The sequence below is a fragment of the Gadus morhua genome, chromosome 17 (assembly GCF_902167405.1).
Source record: "Gadus morhua chromosome 17, gadMor3.0, whole genome shotgun sequence".
Classification (NCBI taxonomy): domain Eukaryota; kingdom Metazoa; phylum Chordata; class Actinopteri; order Gadiformes; family Gadidae; genus Gadus; species Gadus morhua.
Genome location: NC_044064.1, coordinates 7981704 through 8009633, shown reverse-complemented (window position 1 = coordinate 8009633; position 27930 = coordinate 7981704). Strand labels below are relative to the sequence as shown.

The 27930-nt window shown below is 45.1% G+C and overlaps 4 protein-coding genes across 5 annotated transcripts in view; 1 reads left to right on the top strand and 3 right to left on the bottom strand.

Moving 5' to 3' along the window:
• Positions 1-27930, bottom strand: part of lrch4 (leucine-rich repeats and calponin homology (CH) domain containing 4) — a 310321-nt gene that overhangs the window by 178970 nt on the left and 103421 nt on the right. The window lies entirely within an intron of this gene.
• On the bottom strand, positions 55-17559 carry gba2 (glucosidase, beta (bile acid) 2). Of its 2 annotated transcripts, XM_030337833.1 has the most exons (18): positions 17409-17559; positions 16518-17150; positions 13655-13746; positions 13420-13535; positions 11959-12177; positions 11125-11364; positions 10615-10717; positions 9407-9560; positions 7829-7954; positions 5685-5869; positions 5135-5239; positions 4171-4278; positions 3328-3479; positions 2924-3030; positions 2315-2457; positions 1942-2057; positions 1431-1622; positions 55-966 (listed from the first exon to the last, which is right to left on the bottom strand). In XM_030337833.1, exons 2-18 carry the CDS (start codon positions 16712-16714, stop codon positions 721-723), a joined length of 2601 nt encoding a protein of 866 aa, XP_030193693.1. In that variant the 5' UTR covers positions 16715-17150; positions 17409-17559; the 3' UTR covers positions 55-720. The 2 variants fall into 2 exon arrangements, with proteins under 2 accessions (XP_030193693.1, XP_030193694.1); XM_030337834.1 differs by lacking the exon at positions 55-966 and having other exon boundaries at positions 1551-1693.
• Positions 17994-25085, top strand: rgp1 (GP1 homolog, RAB6A GEF complex partner 1). The gene is made up of 9 exons (XM_030337851.1): positions 17994-18202; positions 18435-18550; positions 18674-18807; positions 19334-19417; positions 20477-20626; positions 20965-21111; positions 21606-21733; positions 23520-23697; positions 24325-25085. The coding sequence occupies exons 2-9, from the start codon at positions 18435-18437 to the stop codon at positions 24546-24548; spliced, it is 1161 nt and encodes a 386-aa protein (XP_030193711.1). The 5' UTR covers positions 17994-18202; the 3' UTR covers positions 24549-25085.
• Positions 24985-27096, bottom strand: msmp1 (microseminoprotein, prostate associated 1). The gene is made up of 3 exons (XM_030337858.1): positions 26842-27096; positions 26478-26586; positions 24985-25953 (listed from the first exon to the last, which is right to left on the bottom strand). The coding sequence occupies exons 1-3, from the start codon at positions 26951-26953 to the stop codon at positions 25791-25793; spliced, it is 384 nt and encodes a 127-aa protein (XP_030193718.1). The 5' UTR covers positions 26954-27096; the 3' UTR covers positions 24985-25790.

The following is a 27930-nucleotide window of genomic DNA, read 5'->3' as shown; positions in this document are numbered from 1 at the left end:
ACATTTGATTCAACCCACCAGCTTTTCCACTGAGAGAAGGAAGATATTAGAAGACAATATTTAAGTGATTTTATTGAGCATCATTGTCATAGACTAGTATTTTGATTGTATAAAACACAATAAAAGTATCTCCTCTATCAATCAACATGCATGCATGGCAACATGCGCCAAGGCACCAAATGCTAAAATATAAAAAGAGGGAAGGAAAAGGAAAAAATCATTCGCTAGCTAGATATTTCCAATAGTAGTTATCACAGGTTATCACACAAATCAGTAGAACATTCATGTTTTAGCGTCGGGACTGGCGTCCTTTCTAGCTTATCAGTCGGAAGAACAAGCCTTTCCACACTCTGGAACTATTGAGGATTGTCAAGTAAAAAAAAAAAGAAAAAAAAAGAGGGCTGAAACTGCACTTATATAGTTGCATATCAACCTCGTTATGGTCACCCAGCGACCCCACCGGCCCGTGATGATTGCATGTTTCTAAGTGCGGTGGGGGGGGGTCAAACCGATTTGCATCTCGCCCACACAATTTGTGAGGTCACTAAATCATTGTCATGGAAACCGTCCACGTCGGGCCGCTTACGTGGTTTCAAAAACACACCCGTCGAGTGTAAACATTCAAGGCCGTCGCTCCGCCTCGTACCGCCCACCGGATTGGGAACGCTCCTTTGATTTTCCCGTCAGCATCCGTCTCCTACCCCCCCCCCTCCCCTCCCCTCAGCTTTCCTCCCGTGGAGCAGTCGAGTCTCCCGTCTGACCCGGCGCGTCGTCACGGAGACGGCGGCTCCGGGCCCCGTCCAGGGCCCACTGCATGGCCCAGATGCTGAGCGGCCTCATGTAGGCCAGGGAGCGGTAGATGCCCTTCTCGCAGTAGGCCTCGGGCGTCTGGAAGGCCATGCCCAGCCGCTCCCACACCGTGCGGTAGCAGCCCTCTGCCGTGCGCAGGCCCTCCTGCAGCATGCCCTGGGGGTCCGAGGGGGGGGGGGGGGGATAGAGACACAATCAGCCAACGATGAAACTTAATGCATTCATTTTCCCCTAACAAAACCCAAGGAACTCAGTGGAAGGTATAGTTCCCAGTACAAAGTTGTAATGGAGTAATGCCCCGTCGTGGTGGATGTTTGATTTTAACGGTTGCCAAAGCTAACGGGGCAGGATAAGCAAGTAGTAATGGTGTTTGACTAAAGGTTCTTGGTTCGAGACCCCAATGTCTGCCTGTTGGCTTCCTTGAGGTAGAGTCTCTCTCTACCCACTCTATCTCCAGGTCACGTATCAAAATGGTCCACTGTGAGTCGCTTTGGATGAACGCGTCGGTGAACGACTTGATAATAATAGTAGTAGCGGAATAAAAAGGCACTACTTAAATAATGAGCAACGACGCCCCCCTTTGCTAAAGACCTCTCAAAAGGCAGCACCCTTGCTCTTACCTCATGGATCATGGTGGCGGCCAGCCCGTACACCACTCCGATCCACACTTCGTCTGATTGGACACTGGAGCGGTCGGGCACGCCCTCGGGACGCATGCCGTTGACCGCGCCCATCTGCCCGCCGGCGAAGCTCATCACGTTCAGGTCGAACACCGACTTGAGCGAGCTGAGGACCTTGTCTTTAGGGAAGGCCTGGAGAGGGGGAGAACACGGGCGAGTTGCGCAGTGTGGGTGATCGATGGCTTCTACGAGGCCGTCTTGGACTGGAAATAACACAGCAACATTGCGCAATGTGACTGGTTGCCCCCACGTCTGATGGTATTTACTAAATAGCTTAGTACTAGTAGATTCTTGGAGTCTGGATAGACCCCTTTAGAAATGTTTTGAAATGGTGAAAAGACTGATACTTTGAATATCTAATATTAATATTATTTAAACTTGCCAGTATGTTTCACTGTTTGGTCTGATGGAAGACATTTAGTTGGGGGGGCTGGCGCGCTACTCCACTGACCTGAAACTCTCCGTCTCCCAGTCCAGAAGCCCGCAGGAACCACTGGCCTGCGCACTGGTCCGACATGACGCTGTTGGACAAACTCCTCCCACTGCTGTCGTAGTTGTAGTACTTGCCTGGAAACGTTGCAAAATATGTCATTTAATTAACAGTTTCACAAGGCCCAAAATAGCCTATATTGTACTTTTTTTTTTATCAAGTCATGAAGCTGACAGAATTGTTCATTAAGTCTAAACCAGTCTTCATAATTTAATATTCCCCAAAAAAAAAAAAAAAATGAATCGTCATTGAATTAGATGAACCATTCTTTTTTCAATAAGCAATCGGCCTCATTTCATCTACAAGGATGAGTCAGGACTCGTTCTCCACTCGCCGTTCCAGAGCAGCTTGTCGAAGGCAGCGCTGCCTCGCTGCAGGATGTCCTTGTAGAGGAGGTAGGCCGGCTCATCCTCCAGCAGCCGGGCCATCTTACTCATGACGCACGTCGAGGCCAGCCACAGCCCGCCGCAGTACGCGCTGAGGGACAGGAGGCACACACCGACGGCATTTAGGAACTAGACACATAAGTCGTCTACTGTACTGCTCAATGGGCGGCTGAAACTGGGTTTGAGGTTTTGGTAGGGGAGACGTACACTGAAAGTGGAAGTGGAGCTAAAGTGATGGGCCGGGATTCTAATTTTCTATGATTGAGTCAAGTACTTTTGCAACTTTGCGTTTGCAATTATATGATATAAATATGTATCGTTAAGTATTGCTTTTTTCCTCAAGAGTCCAGTACGATTAGAAATGTGCTCCATCTTTCATAGATACCCTTAAGAAATCAATGGAACACATCTATCTACAACCATACATACACTACTTAGAGACTTAGTCAACTTAGATTAGCATTATGATTCAGTAGGTGACCCAGAGCACTCGTAATGTCCTTAAAACACAACGAGTGGAGTGCTCCTCTCCCCTGACCACCGCCTGTCCTTCTCACCTGGGTCCCGTCACGGTCCATGCGTCGTATGTCTGGTCGGCGTAGCCCGAGTTCTCGATCAGGCCGTCTCCGTCCAGGTCGAAGCGCAGCTCCGACTCCATCACTGCCTTCAGGAACCAATCAGAACCACCAGGATAAGATCGGGCTCAGGAATGTTGGAACCCGATGTCCGATATTCTCATTTAATCGGTTGTCGGCAATATATTTCGTAACAAGTTTTTTCGGTCTATATTTGCAAATTCACATTTGTTTTATGTTGCTTGGCAAGATCTCTGATATAAGCTACTGTTTGCATCAAAGATAATGCAAAGTTATTTTAATTTAGTGCACATTTTCGACCTCTAGACCTCAAAGTACATTCCCTTTGAAAAACGACTGAACTGTGAACTAGGGGTGTCTCCCACCTTGCAGATGGGCCACATGTCCCGTAGATACTCCTGGTCCTGGGTGACATGGAAGTCCCGGTAGACCTGCAGGACGAACTTGAGGTTGAGGTCCTTCCAGTTGGCCGTGTCGTGGATGAGGTAGGCGTTGACCCTCTGCCAGGGCTCGTCGTCTGGGTACAGACAGGGACGACACAGCAGTTAACCATTGATCAGCTCAGGGACTATTGCCTTTTTCCTATCATTGTTTGAGCCTCTCTCCTATTCAATGTTGTCTTTGTAGCCACCGGATGACCTGATCACCTCTAACCCAATGGCCAAACCACCATGACTCACAGAGGAGGAAAGTGTGGATTCCTTTTTAAGAACTGTTTACATTTTGACACCAAAATGGGTAACTTTAATTATTTCATCGTACCAGATATACAGCAGCCAGTTGCAGCGAAAGGCACGTGCTTACTTCCTGCAAATCATTATTCACATACCAGATACACAGAACCCGGCAATTGCATTTAGTGTATTTGCTATCTTCCTTAATAGAACCATAGGCTCCAATCATCATTAAATCACTTCTAGTTACTACTGCTTACTTCCACAAGCGGCAATAAGGTAATGATCGCTATGTGACTATCGATGTCCTATTGCATTCCGAAGGACCTACTAGCTTTTGAGGGTCATTACTTTCCAATGTTTGGTTAAATTAAGTCAAAGAACATAACAACTGGTTCCCATAAAAATAGAAGAAAAACATGAACATGTTCCAATAGCTCAACAAACCTCATCCCCGCTCCCTAGCGGCGATGCTACCTTGTGAACAATAACATGACTGAGTGAAAGAGTTAAACCCAGGCCGTGACTCCCTACCTGGGTCTCCGATATCGTGGGGCACCACGTTTTTGGCCTTCACCGCAGAACACTGTCCACTCATGAGGTGAAGCCTTTCAGTCGGGTCCTGCTGGATCACACTGCCAGCTTAGAAGCAGAACCAAAGAAACAACCACTGTTTGTTAACCCACAAGTGTTCAGTCTGACACCAATAACACAATAGCCCCCGAGCTACTCTCTGCGGCTGGGTTATATCGTTTATTGTACTATGTCTACAACCCCAGTGATGGCTGCGACGGGGGCAGTGCCTCCTACGCCTACGATTTTAGCATCATTAGGAGGAGGTCAAAGGGCGAGTAGCGTGGGCCGCCTCACCAAACAGAGCCCTCCTTGGGGCAATATATGTCAATGGGAAATGTCAAGGATATCACAAGACTTTATTTGTTTTGACACAACACTTGGTTTATGCCTGGTGCTAGACAGCGTCTCCAGTGCCAAGAATGATATTGGATATCGAGTAGTAGTTGTAGTTGTCAATGTTTACTTACGGGTAGTAAAGCACTTAGCACATTGTGTAAAGTTAAGAGACCCGAGATTTCTGCTGATTGGTATAACATATTTTTTTTGTTTGTAAATGTTAATGATTTTGATTTTTGTCACTGAAACAAAAACTGTTAGAAAATCTTAAGTGCATTCCCTAGGGAAATTTCAATCTTCCCGAATCCCAATGTGTGTTTGAGGTGGTGTTGGATTGCATGCTTTAGGCGCTTTAGGCGATATCCGATACATGCTGTAGCCAATAGTCCAAACCTCATGTTATGTCAAGGTGTGAAGGTGAGGGACACAGGACACTGAATCTGCACCGGGTGCCCATTTTGTAGTTTTCCACGACAACCCATAAACAGTGTCACTGTTTATGGGTTGACCTCCGATGACGCCGCTGCAAAAAGGGTCCACTGCGCTTTGACCTCGACCAATAGGGGAGCAGCGATGTGGCACTCACCGATGTCATACTGCAGGCTCAGGGCGAGCTTTGGCCACAGCATGACGAGTGCAAAGGAGGCGTAGAAGTGCACATCGTACGTGTTGTACATCCTGTACTCCTGGCCTGGGGGACGGGAGAGAGAGAGAGGGCTCTTAGCCGACAGGGACCACAAACAGCAGAAAAGCATAGCATTTTCACAGTGGAAAAATAAATCAATCATAACAAAATCGCTCATTGACTTATTGCAGTTCAAATACCGTGCAAAAGTGTTCAATATTATTTGATAACAAAGAATGAATCATACTGTATGTAGGATAATAAAAGAAGAGGACTATGATGTGGACTTATAGACGACAGATAGGAAAGTACTCTTTTGCGACTGCTTCTCATGCGCTTGTGTGTATATATATGTCTGTTAAAACGTATATTGTATTTTAAGCACAGACATACAGAGTATTTCACCCAAACATTTCATCGCACATCCTGTATGAGTAGATGACAAATAAAAACCTTGAATCTAGAATCTTAAAAAAATCGTAATAAATAAAAAATTCCGTTCCACGCGTACCTTCCAGGTAGGCGAAGCGTCCGTACTCCTTGATAGCCGTGGGCTGGGCGGGCAGCCCCCCGTCCTCGCTGCGCAGCCCCCCGCTGACGTCGCTGTCCTCGGGCAGCTCCGTCCACACCGTGCCGCCGTCCGCCACGAAGTACAGCTCGTTGAACAGCGCCGACTTGTACCAGGAGGGCAGTGCGCTGAGACACGGGAGGGAGGGGGAAACCATAGTTATGTTACTAGAACTCCAGTTCTGTTTCATGTAGGCTTCGCCTTATTGGCTTGGCCCGTTCGCGACCAGAACAACGACATTCATTTGGAAGGAAAGAGTCCAGAGCAGGGCTTGAAGAACAGGGTAGGGCTGTGCGATTAATCAGATCTTTAGCGCGATTTCGATTATTGGGTCAAACGATATCCAAACTAATATAACCAAGTATCTTTTTTTTCATTCATTAAATGTTTATAGAAATGACAAATTAACAGCTGGATATATATTTTTGTACTTTAATTTTGATTTGAACATTTTCTATTTCAAGGGTATATTTCAAAGTTCTCAGCTACAAAGTGTTTTTTTTTGGAGAGAATCATGTTTTCAAACTCAGGAATAATCACAATCAAATAAAATACTCAATTTCAATATTGACAAAAATAATTGTGATCAAATTTTCAGCAGCCCTAGATCAGAGTAGGGAAGGGCATTTGAAGGCATAGCAATATTTGAATATTCTCAACAAAAAGAAAGTGAGTAACCGTGTAACCGAACTACAAAAAAAGAAAAGTGTAGAGCACTCATAATGCAGCCTTAAAAGCTTCCGTGATCTGGCCTTCACTAAACAAATGTATTCATTTTCCATCTATTAGTCAAATAAATAAGGAATCAACATGCTGAATCGAAACGAGTTGAAACGAAACCATCCTTTTTGACAAGAATATGAATGAACAGTATGTATACTTAAGGCACAAACTGAAATTAGAATCAAGTAAATTGAAGGAACAAACTGAATAGATTCAAGTAACTGAAGTACAACAGCAAAAAGTATAAGTAGCCTACTGATAAGCTTGGATATCACAGAACTCGAGTGGCAGTGCATGGGCCTGCCTCGCATTACGCGCATGATGCGCATTTAATAGAACATCAACAAAAATATATTACGTGTAAGAAGGAAATACAGTACGTCTGAAACATTCTAGTTAACATAACACATAAGCCCACCTACTGCATCACTCATTCCAAGTATTAAATGGCATTAGAATACATGTTTAATGAACAATATGTTATTAATATAGCTAATGAATATTATTTTATTAACTTTAGGCATAAATAAAAATAAAATCTGCTATAGCTACGGGCGTATACTGACGTCATTTTGAATAATCGAATATTCGAATAACCGTGCCCATCCCTAGCTCAAGAGGTGTCGCGCAAAGGGGGTGATTGGCCCAGGTGTCTCTCGTGATGTCAATTAAGGACACTGGCACGCCCTACTGACCAGTAATTAACTTAATGAGCTACACCTGTTTCACCTGCTACATCTCCAAAGCCTGTTGGCCCGTGGATGGGTGCTAAGGCTCAATCAATTTGTGTGATCCACTTACTAAGAGGGTTAGGGTGACTTCGATTAGCGTAATTAACCAACGCATTTTCACCACCTTCCCTTCCCTTCCTTCTTTTAACTGTTCATTTTCTAGCTAACTATTTTTATCCTTTTCTATCTTTTTACTTATTATTGAATTATTGTTATTGAATGATTTTATTCTGTGTTCACTCTGTTAAGCAACTTTTAGTGTTTAGAAAAGCGCTATATAATCTGAATGCATTATAATTTGTTCATGGTGAATTCAATTAGTGGGATTATACGACCGATTGAGGGGTTCGTTTCATTGTGTGTGGCTCTCTAACCAATAAGATTGCTGCAAATTTAATGAGCGTAATAATGTAACCAGTTTGGTCAGGGTGAACTCGATTAAGGGGTTTCTCTAACTAATAGGGTTAGGGCCAGTGTTGCCAGATTGGGCCAGATATCCCACCCAATCTGGCAACCCTGGCTGCAGCGTGCCACAGCCAGGGTTGCCAGATTGGGTGGGAAATCTGGCCCAATCTGTGCAACACTGGTTACGGCGGGTTCATCAAACAGGACTCTTTGACCAATCAGTGGTACCTGTCCTGCAGTATGGGCCTCTGCCACTCCTCTATGGTCTCCTCCCAGCGGGGGTAGTGGAGGAGTGCGTGATGGGCCAGCGAGGGCGCCGCGTTCCCCTTTGTCCCGAAGAAACGCGTGTATCTCCTGGGAGGGAACAGCAAACACATCCACACACGTGTTCAAATAGTACTCCAGGGGAAGTCGTGGAAGGTTTTGCATGATGATGTCGTCACCCCAGAGGATGTGATTTTTTTCCCTGTGACTGAACTCAAACAAAGTATTTCGGACGCGGGACAATTTATGGCGGCCAGAGTTGAGATCGTTCTTTGCAGGGTGGAAAACAAACAAACAGATTGTTCGCTGCAGCTCTGCCAGTTCCCTTGACAGAACAGCTGTTCTTTATCTGCAGTTTGTGTGTACTTCGGGAATACGGTCAAAGGGTCAGACGAGTCTGGGAAAGAAAAGGCCGCTCGCATCTAAACAATTTTCAAGTAAACATTCCTCAAAGCGATCTTGTGCCTCAATGGAGGACGGAGAAGGAGAAGTAGGGAGGCAACTGTCCTTTCTCGCTCATCTGGCTGCTGATTGGACCAAAATGTTGTGCACAAGCTGTGATCGTAAACAAGACTTTGCGTTCCTCTCAATTGGTCGGAAGTATTTTCTACCGTCGCCAAAACATCCTGCTATTGTCCGGAGACGTACTCGCTAAATAAACAAATTAAAAACCTGGGTGTGCGGTGGTTGCGCGTTTGCGTGTCATCTGTGAACTCGACTTGTTTTTGTATGCTTGGTCAGGGGATTGTTTAACCGGTCTCACACAATGAGAACGACCTTAGGAGTTAGGTGGTCCTGCGTAAAAAGAAAGAAAGAAAGATAAGGGGACAAGGAACTAAGGAAAAACCAAGCAACCATTCACCGATCCGCAGCCAGCAGAGGTGCTACAGAGCCATGGGAAGAACCTAATTCTCACACAGCCCCCCCAAGACTCGTGCAAAGCAAACAGCGCTAACACGGCCTGATCTGATGAGCACGCACACACTGTCAACAATGTATGGCGTCACACACACCCTACAGAACAAACAGATGTGTAATGGATGGGGTGAAGACAGAGTATTCAAATCCAATACATTTGTCTTTTGGCAGGAAATCACAACATTACAGTTCCTCTTGGGATAAATGAATAGAAATTGTGAAAAAATGACTTTTGTGAATGAAGCATTTCCTTTTTGTTCTTCTGACAGTGGAGAACCTAATAGTCATTCAGAATTTCTATTTTCCTTTCAACCCCAACACCAATCACGGAACATCTGCAAATGACGTTGCTCTCGGAAGACACTTCTAGACACTTCCATCTAATGGAGATTTGAAACTAAAATAAATACTGTAAGGGCAGAATGTAAATGTTTCACTGTTCCTCACTAGACACCCAAAATCGGTCTGCATATTTTCCTTCTACAAGTCGCCTACAAGAGAACGATTGTCTTGGTGAAATGTCATGCAGAGAGCAGACATTAAACAGCGGTCACCAGACCCATTTATCGCAGAATCTAATTCAACGCATTTATCATTCCCAGAAGCGTTCCCGGGCGGCAGTACCTGTCGTGCCGTCTCTCCCCGGAGCCGAAGGTGATGGTGGGCATGTCCCAGGACAGGCTCATCTCCAGACCCCCGCGCCCCCGCGCCCCCACGGAGCAGCTCACCGCCAGGGCCGCTGCCACCTCCTCCCCCTTCTGGACGGGGGGGCTGGGGCCTACGGGAGGAGGAGGAGGAGGAGGAGGAGGAGGAGGAATGTGAGCGGTGTCATCATTGGCAGCTGGATCATTAGTTTTGTTTAGGTTTAACAATCCCGTTGCCTGGTGAACTATATGGAGGCCAATGGTGTTCCACACCTGGCTGGAAACCACAGGAGGTATTCAACTGAAAAGGCATGCATCCAAGTTTTAATATATCGTTAAAATATTCTAACTAAATGCTAAATATGTTGAGTATATTTATTGCCTTCTGTTGCTACATATCAGGGTACCTGATATGTCACTCTGTGGATTATTTTAAATCGAAGCTAATAGATTTTAGTCCACATTCCTGAGCAATGACGATCAGAGTGTGGAATGATGTGTGACGCTGTCTGATTGTGTGTACCCCCCCCGGACAGTCAAAATGCATGCATTCTAATCTAATTTCGCCAATAGTCAATGAGAGGACTGTGCTGTGTCAGAAATCGTGCACTTGCGTAAGTGCACTTACATTGAGTGCATTTCATTATTCCTACAGAACACTTACTTATTGGCGCAGTGCTCTCATTTCTACAGTGCACTGGCAAAACACACCCTTCGCGCACCTACCGGAAATGAGTTTGCAGTTTGACGGTTCTTCTTCTGTGGTATTTTTTTTCTGCTTGATCATTTCCATAATTCGCCCATCATTTTAATAGCTATCAATTTCAATTACCATCAATCAATTTCTATCGATTTTATCTGTATTTATTTTAGCGCTGTAAAGTACTAATCAACTCAAACTGTAAATATTTAGATTTTTTTTTTTTCCTTCAACTGTTACAATGTCCTCCGTTTTCAGATTTGAAATTCCCGCCCCCTCCGCTCCGTAGCCAAGATGACGGCCGTTGAAGGTCCACACTCAAGTTTTAGATTGTTTTGAGTGAGCCTCCGAGGTACTTGCAGTGCACTGCGTTTTGGCACACTCTCCGTTTTTGCGCAAAGCGCACTCAAAAAAGTAAGCGCAAGTATAGAAGTGCGCAATTTCAGACACAGCACTGGAGTCTCCGGGGAAGTCACTGAGCCACCTACCGGTAGGAGAGTCCAGCCGTCCGTCTGTGATGAGGTCACTCCACAGGCCGCTGCAGGTGCCCTTGGGGCTGAAGGCCGTTTGGTGGCTGACCTGCCTGTCAGGCTAGAGGGAACAGGGTTTGTTACAGACGCATGCGACGCTCTGAGCCGCAAACGCGTCATGAACACGCATCGACGTGGCTGAACGCAAAAAAGCGAACCAAACGCAACACACCATCGCTGTCTTGATAGTAAAACATTTCATACCGACAGAGCAAGTCACGACAAAACTTTAGCTTTCGTCTGCATCTGAAACAAAACGTCCACGGGGAGAGGGAGAGAATATACACGTGTATATAGAATGTGTGAGAAGTCTACGTTCACAGCAGCAGACTTACGGTAAAGGTGACCATTATGTTATACCACCAGGTGCGAGTGTGATTAGCCATTTTGAATGGCACTCCCACCTGGTGGTACCACAGGTCTCCCCCCTCCCCACTCCCCTTTGTCGTGAACCGCCCCCCACCCTACCATGTGGCGCGCCGCGATGCAGAGTGTGTAGGGGTTGACAGGGGTGCAGTGGTGCAGCAGCACGCCCGACACGGCCTGCCCGTCCTTCTCCAGGTGGAAGGGCTCGTTCCAGTGGCCCCCGCGCTTGTCGTCCTTGTGGCCCGAGCCGTTGACCATGGTCAGCATGATGGCTACGTCCAGGTCGTAGTCGTTGTGGTTCTCCACGTCCCAGGCGAACACCGCCACGGGGAGACTGGAGTCCTGAGAGAGACATCGGTTGAGTTTCGGTGAACGTACTGGTCTGTTTATCGGGGATCAACGGGGGTGCGGTTGCGATGCATCCACGCACATACGCTATGGTTGCGAACCACTTAATCCTGAGCAGGGCTCCAGGGAGCTGAAGGCTATCGCGTAACTCACAATGGAGCTACACATCAGACACTAGAAACTCCCCGGGCAATGGTGCAATCTGCATTTGTTCAACTCGTGTGTTTTTTGTGCTTGTGGGAAAAATTCTAGAGAATCACACTGGGGGGGGACACACACACACACACACACACTAGGTATCCTCAACCATCTCCTCGGGTTACAAGTGCAGAGCGTATCAAATATTTAAGGCGATCTTCAACTGGGGGACCGAAGCAACTTCAAACAACCGAACCCTGAAACCAACATCAACACGAGTCGTCCTCCTCTCCACCACCACCGTCACCACAACAACCCCCACCGTCATCACAACAACCCCCACCATCAACACAACGACAACCACGACCACCAGCACCATAACAACAACCACCGATAATATAAAACACAAGCCACGATCCTCCTCCTCACCCTCTCCCCCCCCCTGGTTACCTGGTAGTCGTGGGGCAGGATGGGCGACACCTGTCGGCAGGTGAGCGTGACGTTCTGGCCGGGCAGGTGGTACACGGTCCAGGCGCGGGGGTACAGGGCGTGGTAGAACGCGTACTCGCCGCAGTAGCCCCAGTTCCAGCCCTGGAGGGTGGGGGGGCGCTCCACCGAGAGCACCTGCTGGTACACCGTCTGGCACCCCCGCCGCAGGCACACCGTGAACTGAGGAAGGAGGGGAGGATTTTAGTATTTACACATACTGTATATGTGCATCTAAAATAAGATCTGTATTAGGCCTGTGCGATTAATTGAATTTGTCATGATTTCCCTTTGTCGAAAGGATTTGCGTCAAACGTTCTCCAAACTAATATAAATAACCTTTAAACGATTATTATGATTTTTTATTTATTTATTTAGTTTATTAATTAAATGTTTGATAGAAATTGCGAGGCTGAATAAATAATTGTACATTATTTTCACATTTTGTGATTTTTTTTTGAGAGTTCTCAGTTACTAATTTATTCATAATTCTTTCCAACTCAAAAATAATCGTGATAAGGATTTTTCCATAACCGGGCAGCCCTTCTCTGTATGACGTGTAACCGTGTTATACAATTTTATTCGCCCTACATTTAAACAGGCTAGTCCCATTGAGGTTCGTGGAATCTGTTTTCAACATTGACCTATATTCAATCAGCTTCAAAAAGGTTTGAGGAAGAAAATAAAACCTGAATCTCTGCGTTGATGTGTTCTGATTTGTTTTATAGATCCTTATCTTTCAGCGCACGTCCGATGTGCAAATGTATACACAGCCTGGTGTGTACGTGAAGGGGAGATAGTCCCCCTTGGTAGAAATAAGTCCCATCACACACCATTAAACTGTTTATTTATTTTGGAGGTGCCTGGACAAGCAACATAACCAATGAAAAATACCTTTTAGGAGACTTCAATAGAACCTATAGGTTTACATCGCAGGTACCTGTAATGATATTCTACACTCCCAATGGAGTCTTCTCACTCTGCTCCACTGGGGGTGAGAGCAGCAATTTGAAGTCACATGAGACGAGTGGCTAGGCAACGCGATAGGGGTGATAATGGTGGACATAGACGAACGCAACACACGATCCCTGCAGGATATTCCAATGAGGAACAGCACTTTGAACGTCGCTGATGACTGACTTCAGCCGATGCCTTCGTGGTTGTCCTGCCTGGCTGTCATAGGATGCCACTCATCAAAACTACCTCTGAGTTATGATAAACCTGTGTTTAAACACAATTACACACAAAAGGATACGTGTAGCATATTTACATACTATTTGGTCATGGGCGAGAAACCATGGGATGTTAAGACATTCCAGAGACAAACCGGTTTAGTCCAAGTTAACTTGATAACCCCCTTTTGGCTGTTTGTTTTGCTTGAGAAATAACAAAACAATAGTGTATCATTGACCCCGATATACACACCTGGTTGGCAATCACAGTAGTGTAATGATACATCCCGGGGTTGAGTTGCCAACGACAGAACTCCCCCCTCCAACCTCTGGTGATGGTGCCTCCCCCAATGCCTCCAAGGGGAGCGCCTGTGGAATAACACCGGGAAATACCAAAAGACAAATGTAAACAGGGGTGGGGGGGTATTGACATAAGGACAAGCTCAGAAACAATTCAATGTTATTCTCAGTGAAAGGTGTTAACCCACCATATATCTGCCGCAAGGGTAGGGGGCCGAACATGTCAATGAACGGCGCTTTCTTTTCTATCTGGGTCTTTCTGTACCACCATTTTAGATACCTGTGCAAACACAGAGCATACAAACCATGCATTAGGGATCAGAATCAAAGGGGGGTTTTAGTGAGCTGTAAATTCGAGAACAAAAAGGCAAATTAATAGCTAAAGATCCAAAGAAATGGAAATTCTGTGTAAATGCAGACGACTGATATTAAGCAGCATGTTCTCAGTGCGATAGTGTGAGAGTGAGAGGGTGAGGGTGAGGGTGCGTGCGGTCAGGCAGACGTGCAGTCAAAGACGGCGTGTGTGTCTGCTTGTTCGTGTGTGTTCTAGTGTCGATCACCATACCATGCAGGTGCTGTGAATTATTTATTAAAACGTGCGTGTGCTCTGTGGGCCAGGTGCACAGTCCCAGGGGAGGACAATGAGAAGCATTCACAGAGCAAAGGCACCAAGCCTTGTTTTGTCCACAGCCGTATTGTTAAGATCGACATAAACCTCAAATGCCGGTTAGGATAGTTGGTGTGAAAACAGGAGTGTATCCACATTTAAACAGTGGAGTTCATGCAAACTCCACACAGAATAAAATGATTTCTTTCAGGCTTGGTAGCCAAGTACTGCACTGCCATGCATAGGATAGAGGCCGATTCAAGCGGGTCAGTTTCCCCTCTCCGAAAAGTAGGTTCAATAACAAACGACCAGGGAATCTCAGTACGAGAACTAGTGACACGCACTGGCAACACGCACTCGTTTTTCAGTCAAACATGGAAGCCTCATTTCCAGCTTTGTTTGTACAAAGCTGTACAAATATCAGTATTCCTGATTGTACAAATATTGTTAGAATCACTTACTTTAGCTTAGGTAAATACTTTACTTTAGTAAAGGTAAATATTAGAAAATATTTCCATGTACTTGTATATTGGTATGTACATTCTGTTGTTGGTAAGATGCATATTTTATCTTTATTTCACATATTCTATCTTCCACATATCCTACATTCAGTGTACATTTTGCTGTCATATGCATATTCCCTTCACCTCAAATCTATTCCTGCTGTCCCAATGTCTACATTGTATCTGTGTGAAGGAACAACGCCTTCCAAAAGGAAATCCTCAAGGCCAATGACTCGGGGTTATAGAGTTGATGAAACGGGTTTGAGGTTGGGGGGGGGGGGGGAGCCATTGTGCTCCTCACCTCTCTCATCTGCATTTGAACCAATGAGAACAAAATCTTGAACCAAACCCATTCCCAAAATAGTCCCTACCAGCCAATCCAGTATTCCAGTTCACCAAAAACAAAGACATTTGAATTTTAACATACAGTACGCCACTGCTTGTACAGTACAGATTAGGATGACGTGAAGGCACATACTTCATAAACCTAACATACAACCGGTCCGACTTATAGTGATGCAAGGGATAACGTACAGCGAGCTGGTCATTAGGCCTAAAAAAAAAAATTGTTTGGTTCCGGTTTCCGACCGACCCTGTAAATTTATGTGCGACCCAAATCATTTTATGAGCTTTAAAAAAAAAAAACGATTTCTTTTTTTGATGCAAACTATAATTACGTTTTGGTACAGCACCTCTTCATTCTGTACATGGATGAGAGAATTTTCTCGTTTTTAAATGAAAAACACCTACCAATCATTCGCTACCGCTGGAAAAAATAAAATAAAAAAATAAAATAAATTCCTACCTACCCATGACCTTAACTGACAACCAACAGGAACCAAACTTTTTTATTTTTTAGGCCTTAATGCTGAATCACCCTAGTGCCACTGCCATTTGTTCCGCTGTGAATCGCATCTGGTGGAACCGAGATGATGGTGAAATCGGATGGTAAAAAACAAATTATCAGTGCTTGTGTGTGGTCCTCTGTCTTATGACATTGGCAGAATGACATCCGTGCCGATTCAGAGGGTGGTTGCTGTAGATTCCTTTCAGAAACCAGTCTCAATAACTACTACTGTAAGCAAACGTCAGCGATCTTCCCATTCAAATTCATGGCTCACCGCAGCTCATGCTAACCCTTTTGCATGTTCCACGCTGCATATACGTTAGCCTCGGTCGGGTTCAGAGGTTCGTACAAGATCAGGTGGGTGAAAGGGTTGGAGAATTATTAACATAAGTATCATGGGAAGGGAAGAAATACATTCAGTTGTGAACTTCCTCATCGACCACAGCCCTACAAATTCATTAAATTAACCACTCCTCCTGTGTGCATAGTATACCGCCAGATGGCTGCAAGTTAAACTGTGCTGGACATTGATTAACGTTTACAGGAAAGCAAGAAGCACTCCTCCTAAAGTGTCAATAGGAGCCACTCCATTCAGCCCCTGATGACAGAACGGATCATGTGATTGTCTACGGCTGCAACCAATTGGCTAATTGCTCACAGTGAATGCCTGAGGGGCTGAGCATCTGGGAAAAGGACTTTTAACTTAATTTCTCCCAACATAACTGAAAATTCTCCATAACCGAAAATACCAAACCCTTAATAAGAACCAGTTCAGCTGTTAAAGATCTGTGGTGGGATGTGAACAACTTTGTGTGTGGGGGTTATGAGGCGATGGGTGATTGCCTTATTTCATAGATACAGAGGCATGGCAACCTGACCTACTATGAATGGTGAGGTGCGGTTACTTAAAAAAACCATGAAGGGTTGTGAAACTAAATAGGCCCTGCAAACCAACAACAACCTAGGCCAGAACCACATACATCTCATTAATGTAAGCCAAGCAAAACGATGAGCTAATTGTTGACTTGTCCCTTCTTGGTAGGCAAGCGCTCCGCAGGCCGTCCAATGAAGTGTGCATGAACAACGACTCTTACCGAAGTCCAAGGCCGATGTGCTCCAGAACGTTGGACAGGGAGACGTCTTTGGCTTGGAAAGGCTTCCTCTTCTCCTTGAACTCATGCGCCAGACAGATCCTCCAGCCCTCATTGGGTACACCGATTCCAGTGTCCTTGGCCACATACTTGCTCATGAGCTCTGCAGTGGATCTCTCACCCCACTCCGTACTGGCCATTTTTGCTGGAGAATCCCAGTTAAAATGATGCAGGAATATCCGTGTTTCCTTGAAAAATTGATGATATCAGTGGTCGAAAGGGTTCTTATGAAAGTGGTTACCATCTGTGAGAAAATAATTGGTCTGTCACAACTTGGTAACGGAATAATATCAGGTCGTCCACTGATCAATCAAGACAAACTGGTTTTCTGAAATTGAGGCGGGTGAACTGGGTAAGCCAAGTATGTGGTCGTTCTCTCCTCATTCGTACAACGATTCAGTCACAGGTTCATAACAGACTATAGAGCGGCCTGTTGACATCGATTGGATCAAATGTTTATGGCTCCAAAATTGTATTGTACGCAATGGAGGCTGGGCAGGAAAATATAGCCCAGAGCAGGAAAAAAGACAGCACAGTGTATGAAAAAATTATATGGACCCAAGTTATCCAGGAAACCTGCAAAGGACAAGGACAAAGATGAATTCAACGTTATCCATTTGAAGTAGCAGTTCTTACAGTGGCACATTTTAAGACACATACTGAAAGGCTCATTGTGTTTTTGTCATGTAATGTTATTTTTAAGCTCTCGAAATCCTACTACAATGGCAACATCATCTCAGCTATGCATCATCATAATGTAACATAGTTAAGCTACAGTAAGCGGGGTGCTAAAAACACTTTTTTTTTTCACCAAAGCCTTTGGAAGGAACTTACATCTATACAAACAGCTAGAATCAACGCGGTGAACTATGAACACATGCCGTCTGGTAGATTGGTCCGGACATTATTAAAGTGTGATTAACCGCAGTCGACATTAAGTTCCTGTTGCCCTTGCTAGCAGCGTTCAATATGTAAATGCACTACAGAAGGTTCTATGAGCTAGAATTCGGGATAAACCAATTCACAAAGAATAAGGGGGATTTGGTCTTCACTGCTGGTTTATTGTCTATCTAAATGTGACGACCGTTTTCCCCAGTTGTAATATACACAACTGAATTTGTAATCAGCTGTGCAAAATCTGGGAGCCAGAATAACTATCATGTATTCACATGTACTTTGGTTAAGTGATTGTCTCTTCCTTTTAGTTCAAATAGTATCTTCCAGCCTACGTCACAGGTGCCACGGAGCTGTGTGGATGGCCGACCATAGAAAATACATGTATTACATGTATTGAAATACAACTGCTCAATATAGTTTTATTTGATTGTGGAATTCTTTCTAGTTTTGTGTTATATTGGTATCATTATTTTTTGCAAGGCAGTATGTCATGTCCTTACGGTACTTAGCTTTTGTCTTTTCACCAATGGTTAACTCTGGTCGTCCCTGAACTCCGGACAGACGTTTGTTTATGCTATCCACTCTCACATGCTAACGGTGTATTGTACATTCGTTTTAATGTTTTCTCCACAATAATGCACGGTTCTCATCCTTCTTGAGGAGTACACACCTACGTTTTACGTTTACACGGAGGAAACTGTTGTTGAAATACATTCGTATTTTCTGCGAAGGTATGTTTTCTTTACCTTTTATCAAAACAGTGGCCAGCTGATCGAAGCAACAAAGTTAAAGACATTTCCATTACTCCATTATATTTAACTTGTCTGGCTGAATAAATGGCCTTCATGTCCTATTCACGTAGTCACGGACTCCAACATTAATATAGTTTGACTGCCTATTTCTTTCTTTATTTTGGGTTTTGACGATTTGACTACTGGTAATGGTTTATTAACATCCATACAGATGATAGAAGTGGTGGCCTCCATGGCCCGGGGCCCTGTGCTCCTGGCCGGGGAGGTGATGGAGTGTCTCATCACGTTCACCAACCCGATGTCCCACCTTTCGACGTCTGCTACAAGGTGAATCTAAACTTAAGTCGTGGACGTAACGATTTGTGTATTCGTCAGTTATTATGGTCGCTTGAAAAGTCCCTATAACAGCTCGTTATAGACAGGTAAACAATGTATTGCTGTTTCTTACAGTGAGATGCTTGCGTGGGCCAGTGCCCAGATCCATTGCCAGTTTCACGCCAGTGAAAACAGAGTGGCCCTGCCGGTTCAGGGCAACAAACAGGATGTGCAGGCTGGGAGCGACACTGTCCTCATCCCGAGTCGAGGTGAGATGAACGAACGGAGTGATTGAGTGAGAAGGTGTAACGGTACAGATTACGGACAAGATACCATTGGGGAGAAGAAGTGTAGGTCACAATATGCAATATAACAGTCAGGTTTTATTCGGTTTCAGTTATAATCCTGTTTTAACATCATAATACTTAATGTTCTGTGACTTTGTGTCCGTTAGGCCCAATCAGATTACATTTCCAAGCTCTGATTCACAAAGCCATAAAGTTGGCCCAGCCATTGTAATACCCTTGTGTTGGAGATTAATGACCTCTAAATATTGACCTTTGCTCGTCTAATAGCTTGATAATAAAAGATCGGCCTCAAATGTCATGCAACTCGGGCCAACATTATTCATTGTGACTTGGCTTGGCATTAAACAGTGGAGCAGCACTGGTAATTAGATACAAACTTAATAAATCTTTAAAAAAAATGGCCAACTTCACAATGTCACACTTGCACTTGCATCTTCAATACAGTTCAAACCATTACTGACCTGTTGGAAATATCTATGTTCCCCAGGAGAGCGAGGCCAGTGCATGCTGGACACACCCCCAAAGATACTGTTCTGTGACCTCCGTCTGGACCCCGGGGAGAGCAAGACATGTGAGATGTACTTGGAATTTGCATGCATGGAACACAGAAGGGAGAGATTCTGAGATTACGTAATTGTCTGTTGTATTATATAAGTGTTAACTGGAGTGTAGATCTGGAGCAATGCTAGTACAGCACCACATTTCCATGTTTGTTTGAATGCTGTTTGGCTGATCGATCAGATTTAAGTCTATGTAATGCTACTGTACCGTTAATCGCTGCATTAATAGACTATTAGAATCAAGCCCCTTCCACACATGTAATCTTACCCTGCACTGTTCCTGAACATTTCCTGCATGGGGTCATGTGAATGTGAACAGGGATTGATATGCGTGGTCAACTGCACCGTCATTTTTCATGCTCAAGACCTAGTAACATCTCCAGGTCACTGCCGGTACAGGTGGGCTGTGAATGAAAGCAGTCACAATGCCGGTACAGGCAAATAAATGGCTCTTTAATGTAGAGCGAGAGTACCAATCACAAGTCTCCACTGAGGACGTATATGAAATCGGCAAGTGTTTATTTCAACGTACCAATCCTTATCGGGGGAGCCAATAGTAATTTCAGCTTCTTATGTTTGCAAACAGGCTCCTTTTTTTCTGGACCGCGTTTCCAAATAAGGGGGTTCCTCTCATTCCGAGAGTGAGACAATCATTCGAGCCGATCATTTTGGGTGAACTGATAACGATATCAATACAGCTCCTTTGTTTTTTGCAATCAAGCTCCTTTTACAAAATAATCCTTGAAATGGGACAGATTCCGAAATAAGGGAGCTCCTCTCAGTGTTACATTACTGCCCTCTGCTGGACTGTCTCTGGGACCATATTCCAGCATCGCTTTGCCATGGTTGAACGGGCGGCAGACGGAAATGTTTCTCAAGGAAGCTACATGTGTGGATAGCGTCCATCACTCGCAATGCCTGCAATGTGATCCCAGTCATTTGCCGGGAACGATGTGTGAAAGGGGCTTAAGACTGCATGTGGCACGAAACCTCAGTCCTAACCAAGTGCCCAGATTGGCCTCTCTGCAGACGACTCATTCTGTACATTCATCTTCCCCTCTCTCCGCCAGACGCCTACAGTGAGATGGTGCCCGTGGACGGCCCCCCGAGTTTCCGCGGCCAGGCGGTGAAGTACGTCTACAAGCTCACCATCGGATGCCAGAGGGTCAACTCCCCCATCAAACTGCTGCGGGTTCCCTTCAGAGTGCTGGTGCTGCAGGGTGAGGGGCCGGCGACCTACCGGGTCACTCGCTGATGCTTTGATTCTAACCCCCTTCCTTCCCTTCCAACCCAGTGCATAAGACCCCACTTATGGGGGCAGGATGGTTCATTGGTTTCTTTTACTCTAAAAGGTTCTGGGTTCAAACCTCAGTTCACCTGTGGGCTCCCTTGAGCAAGATGCCTCTTTACCACCTATAAATTAAATAATCCTTGTAAATAGTTCTGGATCATGTTTGAATCATTCATCAATATGAAATAAATTACTACATTACTTTCCTATTTAAGTGTTCATCAGAATGAGGTCATTTCAAAACGTCTCGTCTCCTCTCATCCACAGGCTTGCCAGAGCCTCCCTTCCCCCAGGACGAGGAGGTGTCCCCCTCCAACCCCTTCCTGGAGGAGGAGGAGGCCAGCCGCCGGGACGTCCGGCACCTGGAGAGAGCCCTGGACACGCTGATGGTCAACACCTCCCGCCGCTGTCCCAGTGAGTCCCCCCCCCCCTAGCTGCTGTCATGCACAGCGACAGAGCTTAAAGCTGCACTGTGTAGCAGCCTCTGGTGGCTTGTGTTGTCACTACAGACATAGTTATGTATTGCTCTATGTGAAGACACCATATATTGCATCAGTTGCTTACTATTGGAACCAAGGCAACTGTATTCTGCTTCTTGCAGCCGGGTATCATATTTTTTTGGAACATTAACTTTTTTAAACCATAAAATACTGCTGTGTTATGAAATGGATACTGGATTTTATTCGCTCTTAAACAATGTTGGTCTGTGGAATATCTGAGAATCGGATATAGAAAAGGGGATTCCTACTGGGACAAGGTTTCAAAGTACAGGTTTAGTGTGGTGTTTTTTTAGATTTCAAGCTGCACTAATTGACATGTCTTGGTAGTCCTTGTTTGCTGTCAAATACAGGATCACTCTGACCTCAGACAGAGTTTAATGTGACCTTTTGACCCCCTGCTCACCCCAGGCATGTTCAACATCACCAACATGCGGGGCAAAGTGGCCAAGTTCTGCATTTTCAAGATCGCCTACAGACTCGGAGAGGAAATCATCGGGACTTTCAACTTTTCAGAGGGAGACATCCCCTGCTTACAGGTGTGTGTGTGTGTGTGTGTGTGTGTGTGTGTGTGTGTGTGTGTGTGTGTGTGTGTGTGTGTGTGTGTGTGTGTGTGTGTGTGTGTGTGTGTGTGTGTGTGTGTGTGTGTGTGTGTGTGTGTGCGCGCGCGTGCGTGTGCGTGTGTGTGTGTGTTGGAAGAATTATGTGGTCATTTTTCACACTTTTTTTTTTTTCAGTACTCTGTATTCAGTTTTGTGTATCCCAGTACTGTGTACTGCATTGTTAGTACTCTGTATTGGGCCCCAAGTACTCCACTCAGTACATTGTATACTGCAGCCTAAAGGCCCATTCACACCCTACGGTAAATACGGAACCGGACCGTTTCGTCCGGTCCCGGAGGTGTTTCGTCCTTAAATGGGACCGTCGCCTCTGAGCTTACGAATCCGGAGCGCTCCGGGAGAACCGGAACAACACCACCGGAAATCGAGGCAGCAGTATAGAGTCAAAAGTCAGACAATTCGTGAAAATTGATAGAGTAGTATAATATCTGATATGTATATATATATATATTAGAGCTGTCAAGCGATTAAAATATTTAATCGTGATTAATCGCATTAATGTCATAGTTAACTCTAATTAATCGCGATTAATCGCAAATTCTTTTTCTATGCTAAATATCCCTTGATTTTTTTGTCCCATAATTCTTCTCATTTTAATTCTCTTATCAACATGGTGAAGTGCATCGGCTTGCCTTGTGCAAATGATTTTTTATTGATAACAACATTGGCATGTACACTGATCAAAACAGGACGATACAAAAAAAGAGCCTATAGTGCAATTAAACGACTGCTTTGAACAAATGTCATTTGAACATAGCAGTCAGGCTACTGCTTCTTTGTTTTGAGCCAAAGAAAAAAAAAATATATATATATATATATATTTTATATATATATATATATATATTGTATTTGACGTTTTGTACTTATATTATACTATATACCTGACATTTCTTTTTTTATTGTTCCCCTACTTTGGCAATGAGTTGCAACTGGTCATTTAACAACATTTTGAGGAGATAATCTGCGGGTTGGTGAGGGGTGTCACATGCCACCGCACACTTTTTGCACTTTTTTTTCGGATGACGCATAGCCAAATCATCTCTACAGATGTCATGTTTGAGATTGTCGATGCCGTTAATTTGTGAAACGACAGTCACTGCCCTCTAGAGGATTTATTGCGTAACATCCATAACAACGCTGAAACCAGACGGAGGTATGAAGGGTAGCTCCGGGGGCAACGTTTGGGGCGACGGACGAATTTCGTCCGGATCCGGAGGTATGGATCGGCCTTAAGTGCTGTACTGCATGGAGGCATATACACATGTATAATGTATTGTGTATATCTCAGGAATGGTTTCTTGGCTTTCTCAATACGGTGCATTGCATCGTCACTACGGTGTGTTGCTGTATAGGCCTGCAGACACTGTTGTCCAAAGCGAGTTCAAAATGTGCCTGATCTCATTGAGTTTATGTAGGAAGGGGTTATGGGCATCTTGCTCAAAGGGATACCTAGAGGGAGACCCCAAGAACATCTTAACCAGAGCCAGCCTCAACATTCCACCATCCAAGTTTTCTTTTTCTTACCCCTTTTTGAAAGGGTAAAGCAAGTTTCTATTCCTTTTTGTTTTTCATTGCTTATAAATATTACTTAATTGTAACTGTCCACTTGTTTCATCAGTTTATTGAATTTCTATTATTGCTTATCTTTTTTTTTTTTTCTTTACTAATATATTTTCAATCCAATCCCTTCCCCCCGCCGCCTCAGTACTCGGTGAGCCTGCAGAGCGAGGAGGAGATCCAGCAGCCGTACCAGCGGCGGCCGGGCCAGGCGGTCAGCGTGACGGGCCACGGCCGCCACGTGGAGCCCTGCCTCCACACGGCCTCCAGCCACTTCTCCCTCCCCGTGCCGCTCAACATCACGCCGGGCTTCAGCACCGACATCGGTACGCCGCTCTCAGAACCAGGCGTCGTCGTTGTGGTTTTTGTTGTTGTGGCTGTGAAAGGTGACATATTGTACCACCAGGGGTGAGTGTGATTAGATCAGTGTACCTGCCTGCCTACCCAGTGGACTGTAGCAAACGTTGCTCAAAACAAAGCCATAGAGCATCCGGTCAATATTCAAAATAAAACACAATACTCAGCTCATGTAGCCTATCACAATTTCACATCAACATTACATCATGACGGGTGGCGGCAGGTCAGCAGACAATCAATCAAAGGGTCTCAGAGGGTCGGCAACATGGACGACGAGAGACAATAAAAAAAAATAAGGACAATATCAGAAAGGACAAAGCCTGGCATTTAATTGCAGTAGTTTCGGGAGTGGATGGTGAGTACATTAGGTTTAGGATTATCGCGTGATCTCGTGTGAATACGGCTGGCTCGAAAGGCAGCGCTACGCTGCAGTTACGCGCCCGGTGGGGATCGACGCAGGGTAGAGGACGGAGCCGTTCCGCGGCGAGTACGTCCCCGGTGGAAATCAGGCGGGAACCTTTAAATGTATAAGTGCAGTTCAACCAAGTGCTCCTACGTTGTACCTGATGTTTCCCTGTGTACTTTAACTTCCACAGTTACCCTGAGGTGGCGCCTGCACTTTGAGTTTGTCACCGCCCGAGAGCCCATGGAACCGCCCACTATCACTCAGAACCAATCAGAGGTGACAGTCTGGACGGGGGCGGAGAACGTCGACGTGGACACTTTCAGTTGGGACCTGCCAATCAAAGTGCTGCCCACCAACCCGGCCTTGGCCTCGTACATGTCCCAGTTTACAGGGACCAACTGCATCAACATCTGATGATTTGCTGTGTTCCTATTGGTCAAGGACTTGAGAGGGTGTGCTCTATGAACGGGAAGGGTCAATTTGTGAACTTATGCAGAGGCTCACTTATATGCGATCGTGTGATCTGAACCAAACTGTGTGCTAACAAGTATATATTTTTTTCATAAAATAAGCTATGCATTCCGGGAAGAAATGCAAATGTTTGATATTGTATATGCAGAATGGTGAATAGACTTTATATGTATGCAACATCATGCAACATTTTTTTTTTCCTCTTTCTTTTGAGTATTTTGACCTGTGATTTCCATGCAAGTCCTTTAAACCTGATCTTCCTTTTCGGAGATGGAGAGAAATTATCTAAATCGCAGCTTTCACTGTTGTTATTTGACATTCTCTTCATGTTCTGTTGTTTGCCTGTACTGTTTGAAGCACATTAACAATATGTCATGGCTTTTTTTTTTAATCTTAGCAATGATTTCCACTGTTAAATAGGCCAGGCTTTATTTCCCAATGGCTGTACAAACAGTGGCTGAAATAAAACTGTGGTTTGGAGGAATTTGTAGAATTGTTTCTTCACACACAAAACAGTATTTCAGTTGTAAAGCACTTTATTTTGAGATTAATTGAATTGTAGCACATCAAATACAATATAAACTGTTCTATATATTAAGTGGTTTATCTTACGTAAACATGCTGGTATTTACACTAGAGCATAGTTGATTTTGATAGATTGTAAATTTAATTGTTATAGTTAAGCATAGTGGATTTTAAAAATCGACAGAAAAAAAAGTGCCACTCAATTTCTTGAGTAAAGATTTACTTCGTTTTTACCACTCCTTAAACAGTATCACACATACACCCTAAACAGCATTTTATAATAAAAGTGTATAGCAACAAGTTTGTGAAAAGATCTAGCATCATAATGTAGCAAACTTTTGGACATTTTAAGGTGCACTGCACATAACTTTGCCCATAAGCCATCTTTTACAAAAACAAAAAAAAATCACTTGAGCAGCATTTGGTTCAACATAATTCCCTTATCATTAATGATTTAAAGTTAAGCTAAGACATAGCTAATCTGTAATAACCGAATCCTCATTTCGGGTTACATTTTAATTTTAAGACTAGTATAGTAATAATAATATATTTTTAAACACTCTTAATGTGAAAAGGTTCCAGACCATGCAGAATACATCATTGAGAAACTTTGACCGTAGAAGTGTCCATCTCGTGGAGACACAGGGCTGTGCCGGCTCGCTACTCCCCCAGCTTTAGGGCCCCATGGCTGGGGTCCAGCAGGTGGTTCTCCCCAGGGATGCAGGGCAGACGGGGGTCGGCCGCCTGCACCAGGGACACTTTGCACGTAACCGCTTCCACGCGCACCTCACATCCCGCGGGGAAGTCCACTGGCCGGTGTACCCTGAGGTGGAGGAGCAGGGTCAGATCCATGGGTGGAAGAAAGATCATGAAGGAGAGGGAGACAGAAAGAGAGACGGACGGATGGATAGATATTGAGAAAAGAGATTGATGGACAGAGGAAAGCGATAGCAAGCCAGAAAGACAGACAGACAGACAGACAGATAGATATAGAGAGAGATGGATAGACAGAGGAAAGCCATGGTCAGACAGACAGACCGATAGACAGATAGATAGATAGATAGATAACAAGAAACAGGTGGATTGACAGAGGAAAGCGATAGACCGACAGAAAGACAGATAGACCGATTGACCAACAAATAGATAAAGAGAGAGATGGATAGAGAGAGGAAAGTGATAAATAGACAGGCAGACAAATATATGGATACGTAGATAGATAGATGGGACAAGCAGATCTGTAGAGGAAACCAGGCAGATTGAACATGCGTACAAACACACATACACACACACACACAGAGTTGATGCACACGCACACAGACAGTCAGCATCCACCCGGGGTCAACCTACGTCTCACAGCAGCCCACACCCATAGGGTGGAGGCAGGTGCACTGCATGCAGGCGTTGTCCATCCAGGTCTCCCCCATGGTGTAGTTCCTCCCCTCAAAGTCACACTGCGCTGTGAGGGAAGAAGACGAGAGGTGAAGGGGGGCACCAAAACCGCTCAACATTCAGTCTTTCAAAGTTTGTCGAAGATTGCAAAAATATTGTATCTGGCCATGCCGCCTCAGATGGGAATAATCTCCTTACCACTTGTAATCAGGACCGACCTTCGGCAATTTTCAGATCATACAATAGACTACTCTATAGACTACATACGTATCACACAGCCACGTGTTGAGACCGCCAGGTTTAGGGTCATGATTCCTCTCACCTCTTGAGTCAAAGTGACACTCCATCGGGGCGGCCTGGCTGCCCCCGGCGACCAGCATCAACAGGGCGGTGAGAGCGGCGTAGGCGATGAGGTTTGCTCCGTTGGATCCCATGTCTGTGGCTCTAGCTCTTCCTTCAGGTCTGCTCTGGGTCTCGGGTCCCGGGTTCAGGTTCTGGTTGTCTCAATGGCCCCAGAAGCACTGCATTTATACCTTCCCTCAAGCCTGTGCCGCCGTATTATGTGCGTGCGTGTGTGTTTGTGTGTGTGTGTGTAAATGGGGGAGGGGGGGGCGTGGTCTGTCACAGCATATGGCGTGGAAAGTGGGGGGGGGGGGGGGTGGGAGGTTTGGGTTCTGGGGTGCCATAGGGAAGAGGCAGGGGTGATGTTGCTGGGTTGGGGGGGGGCTGTCTTGGCACAAGTTCCTTTTGGCGTTGTGGAGAGGAGCGTGCGTTGCGCTTCAGCGGGCATGAACCCCCTGAAAGTGAGAGAAACAGTGACACATACACGCTGTGACTAAGCAGAGGTGAGGGGGCTGAGGGGGTGGGAGGGGGGGGGGGGGGGGGGGAGAGAGAGAAGGGGTTTAGGTCCAAGGAAAGAAGGAGGAAAGAAGATGAAGAGAAAGAGAGAGAGTGGAATGGTTGAATGTGATTCATTCAGCTTCCTCCAGCAGGCTTTGTGTTTGATCCACTGTTCTTGAGCCTTTCTTAATGTACGTGTGTACAACACACTTCGACGCATCACCATGAATGAGAGGTCTACGGGCGTTCTCTCAACAGTGTTAACGGGTAGAATTAAACTGATTTATGTGGGGCTCTTCAATATTCATAACTTTGTTATTGTGAATAATAGCATTTAAAAAAATATGGTCACTAATAGTCCTAAGGAACCCTCATGCCCTAAACAAACACCCACACACACACCCACCCACACACCTGCGCACACCAACACACACACACACACACACACACAAACACACACCTGCACATACACACATACACACACACATACACACACACACACACGCACACACACACACACACAAATATGTGGGCACAAACATCTACGCACCTGCATGATTACAGTGGCTTA

What these genes read in the sequence shown, in the direction of transcription:
- rgp1 (XM_030337851.1), top strand. Translation starts at nt 18,435, where the DNA reads ATGATAGAAGTGGTGGCCTCCATGGCCCGGGGCCCTGTGCTCCTGGCC. An exon ending in GAGACATCCCCTGCTTACAG is followed by an intron (nt 21,734 to 23,519) that starts GTGTGTGTGTGT and finishes CCGCCGCCTCAG; the next exon opens with TACTCGGTGAGCCTGCAGAG. An exon ending in GGGCTTCAGCACCGACATCG is followed by an intron (nt 23,698 to 24,324) that starts GTACGCCGCTCT and finishes TAACTTCCACAG; the next exon opens with TTACCCTGAGGTGGCGCCTG.
- msmp1 (XM_030337858.1), bottom strand. Translation starts at nt 26,953, where the DNA reads ATGGGATCCAACGGAGCAAACCTCATCGCCTACGCCGCTCTCACCGCC. An exon ending in GTGTCACTTTGACTCAAGAG is followed by an intron (nt 26,587 to 26,841) that starts GTGAGAGGAATC and finishes CTTCCCTCACAG; the next exon opens with CGCAGTGTGACTTTGAGGGG. An exon ending in GGTGTGGGCTGCTGTGAGAC is followed by an intron (nt 25,954 to 26,477) that starts GTAGGTTGACCC and finishes CCTCCACCTCAG; the next exon opens with GGTACACCGGCCAGTGGACT.
- gba2 (XM_030337833.1), bottom strand. Translation starts at nt 16,714, where the DNA reads ATGGCCAGTACGGAGTGGGGTGAGAGATCCACTGCAGAGCTCATGAGC. An exon ending in CTACTGTGATTGCCAACCAG is followed by an intron (nt 12,178 to 13,419) that starts GTGTGTATATCG and finishes CTCCTTCCTCAG; the next exon opens with TTCACGGTGTGCCTGCGGCG. An exon ending in GAGCCTGCAGTATGACATCG is followed by an intron (nt 4,279 to 5,134) that starts GTGAGTGCCACA and finishes TCTGCTTCTAAG; the next exon opens with CTGGCAGTGTGATCCAGCAG.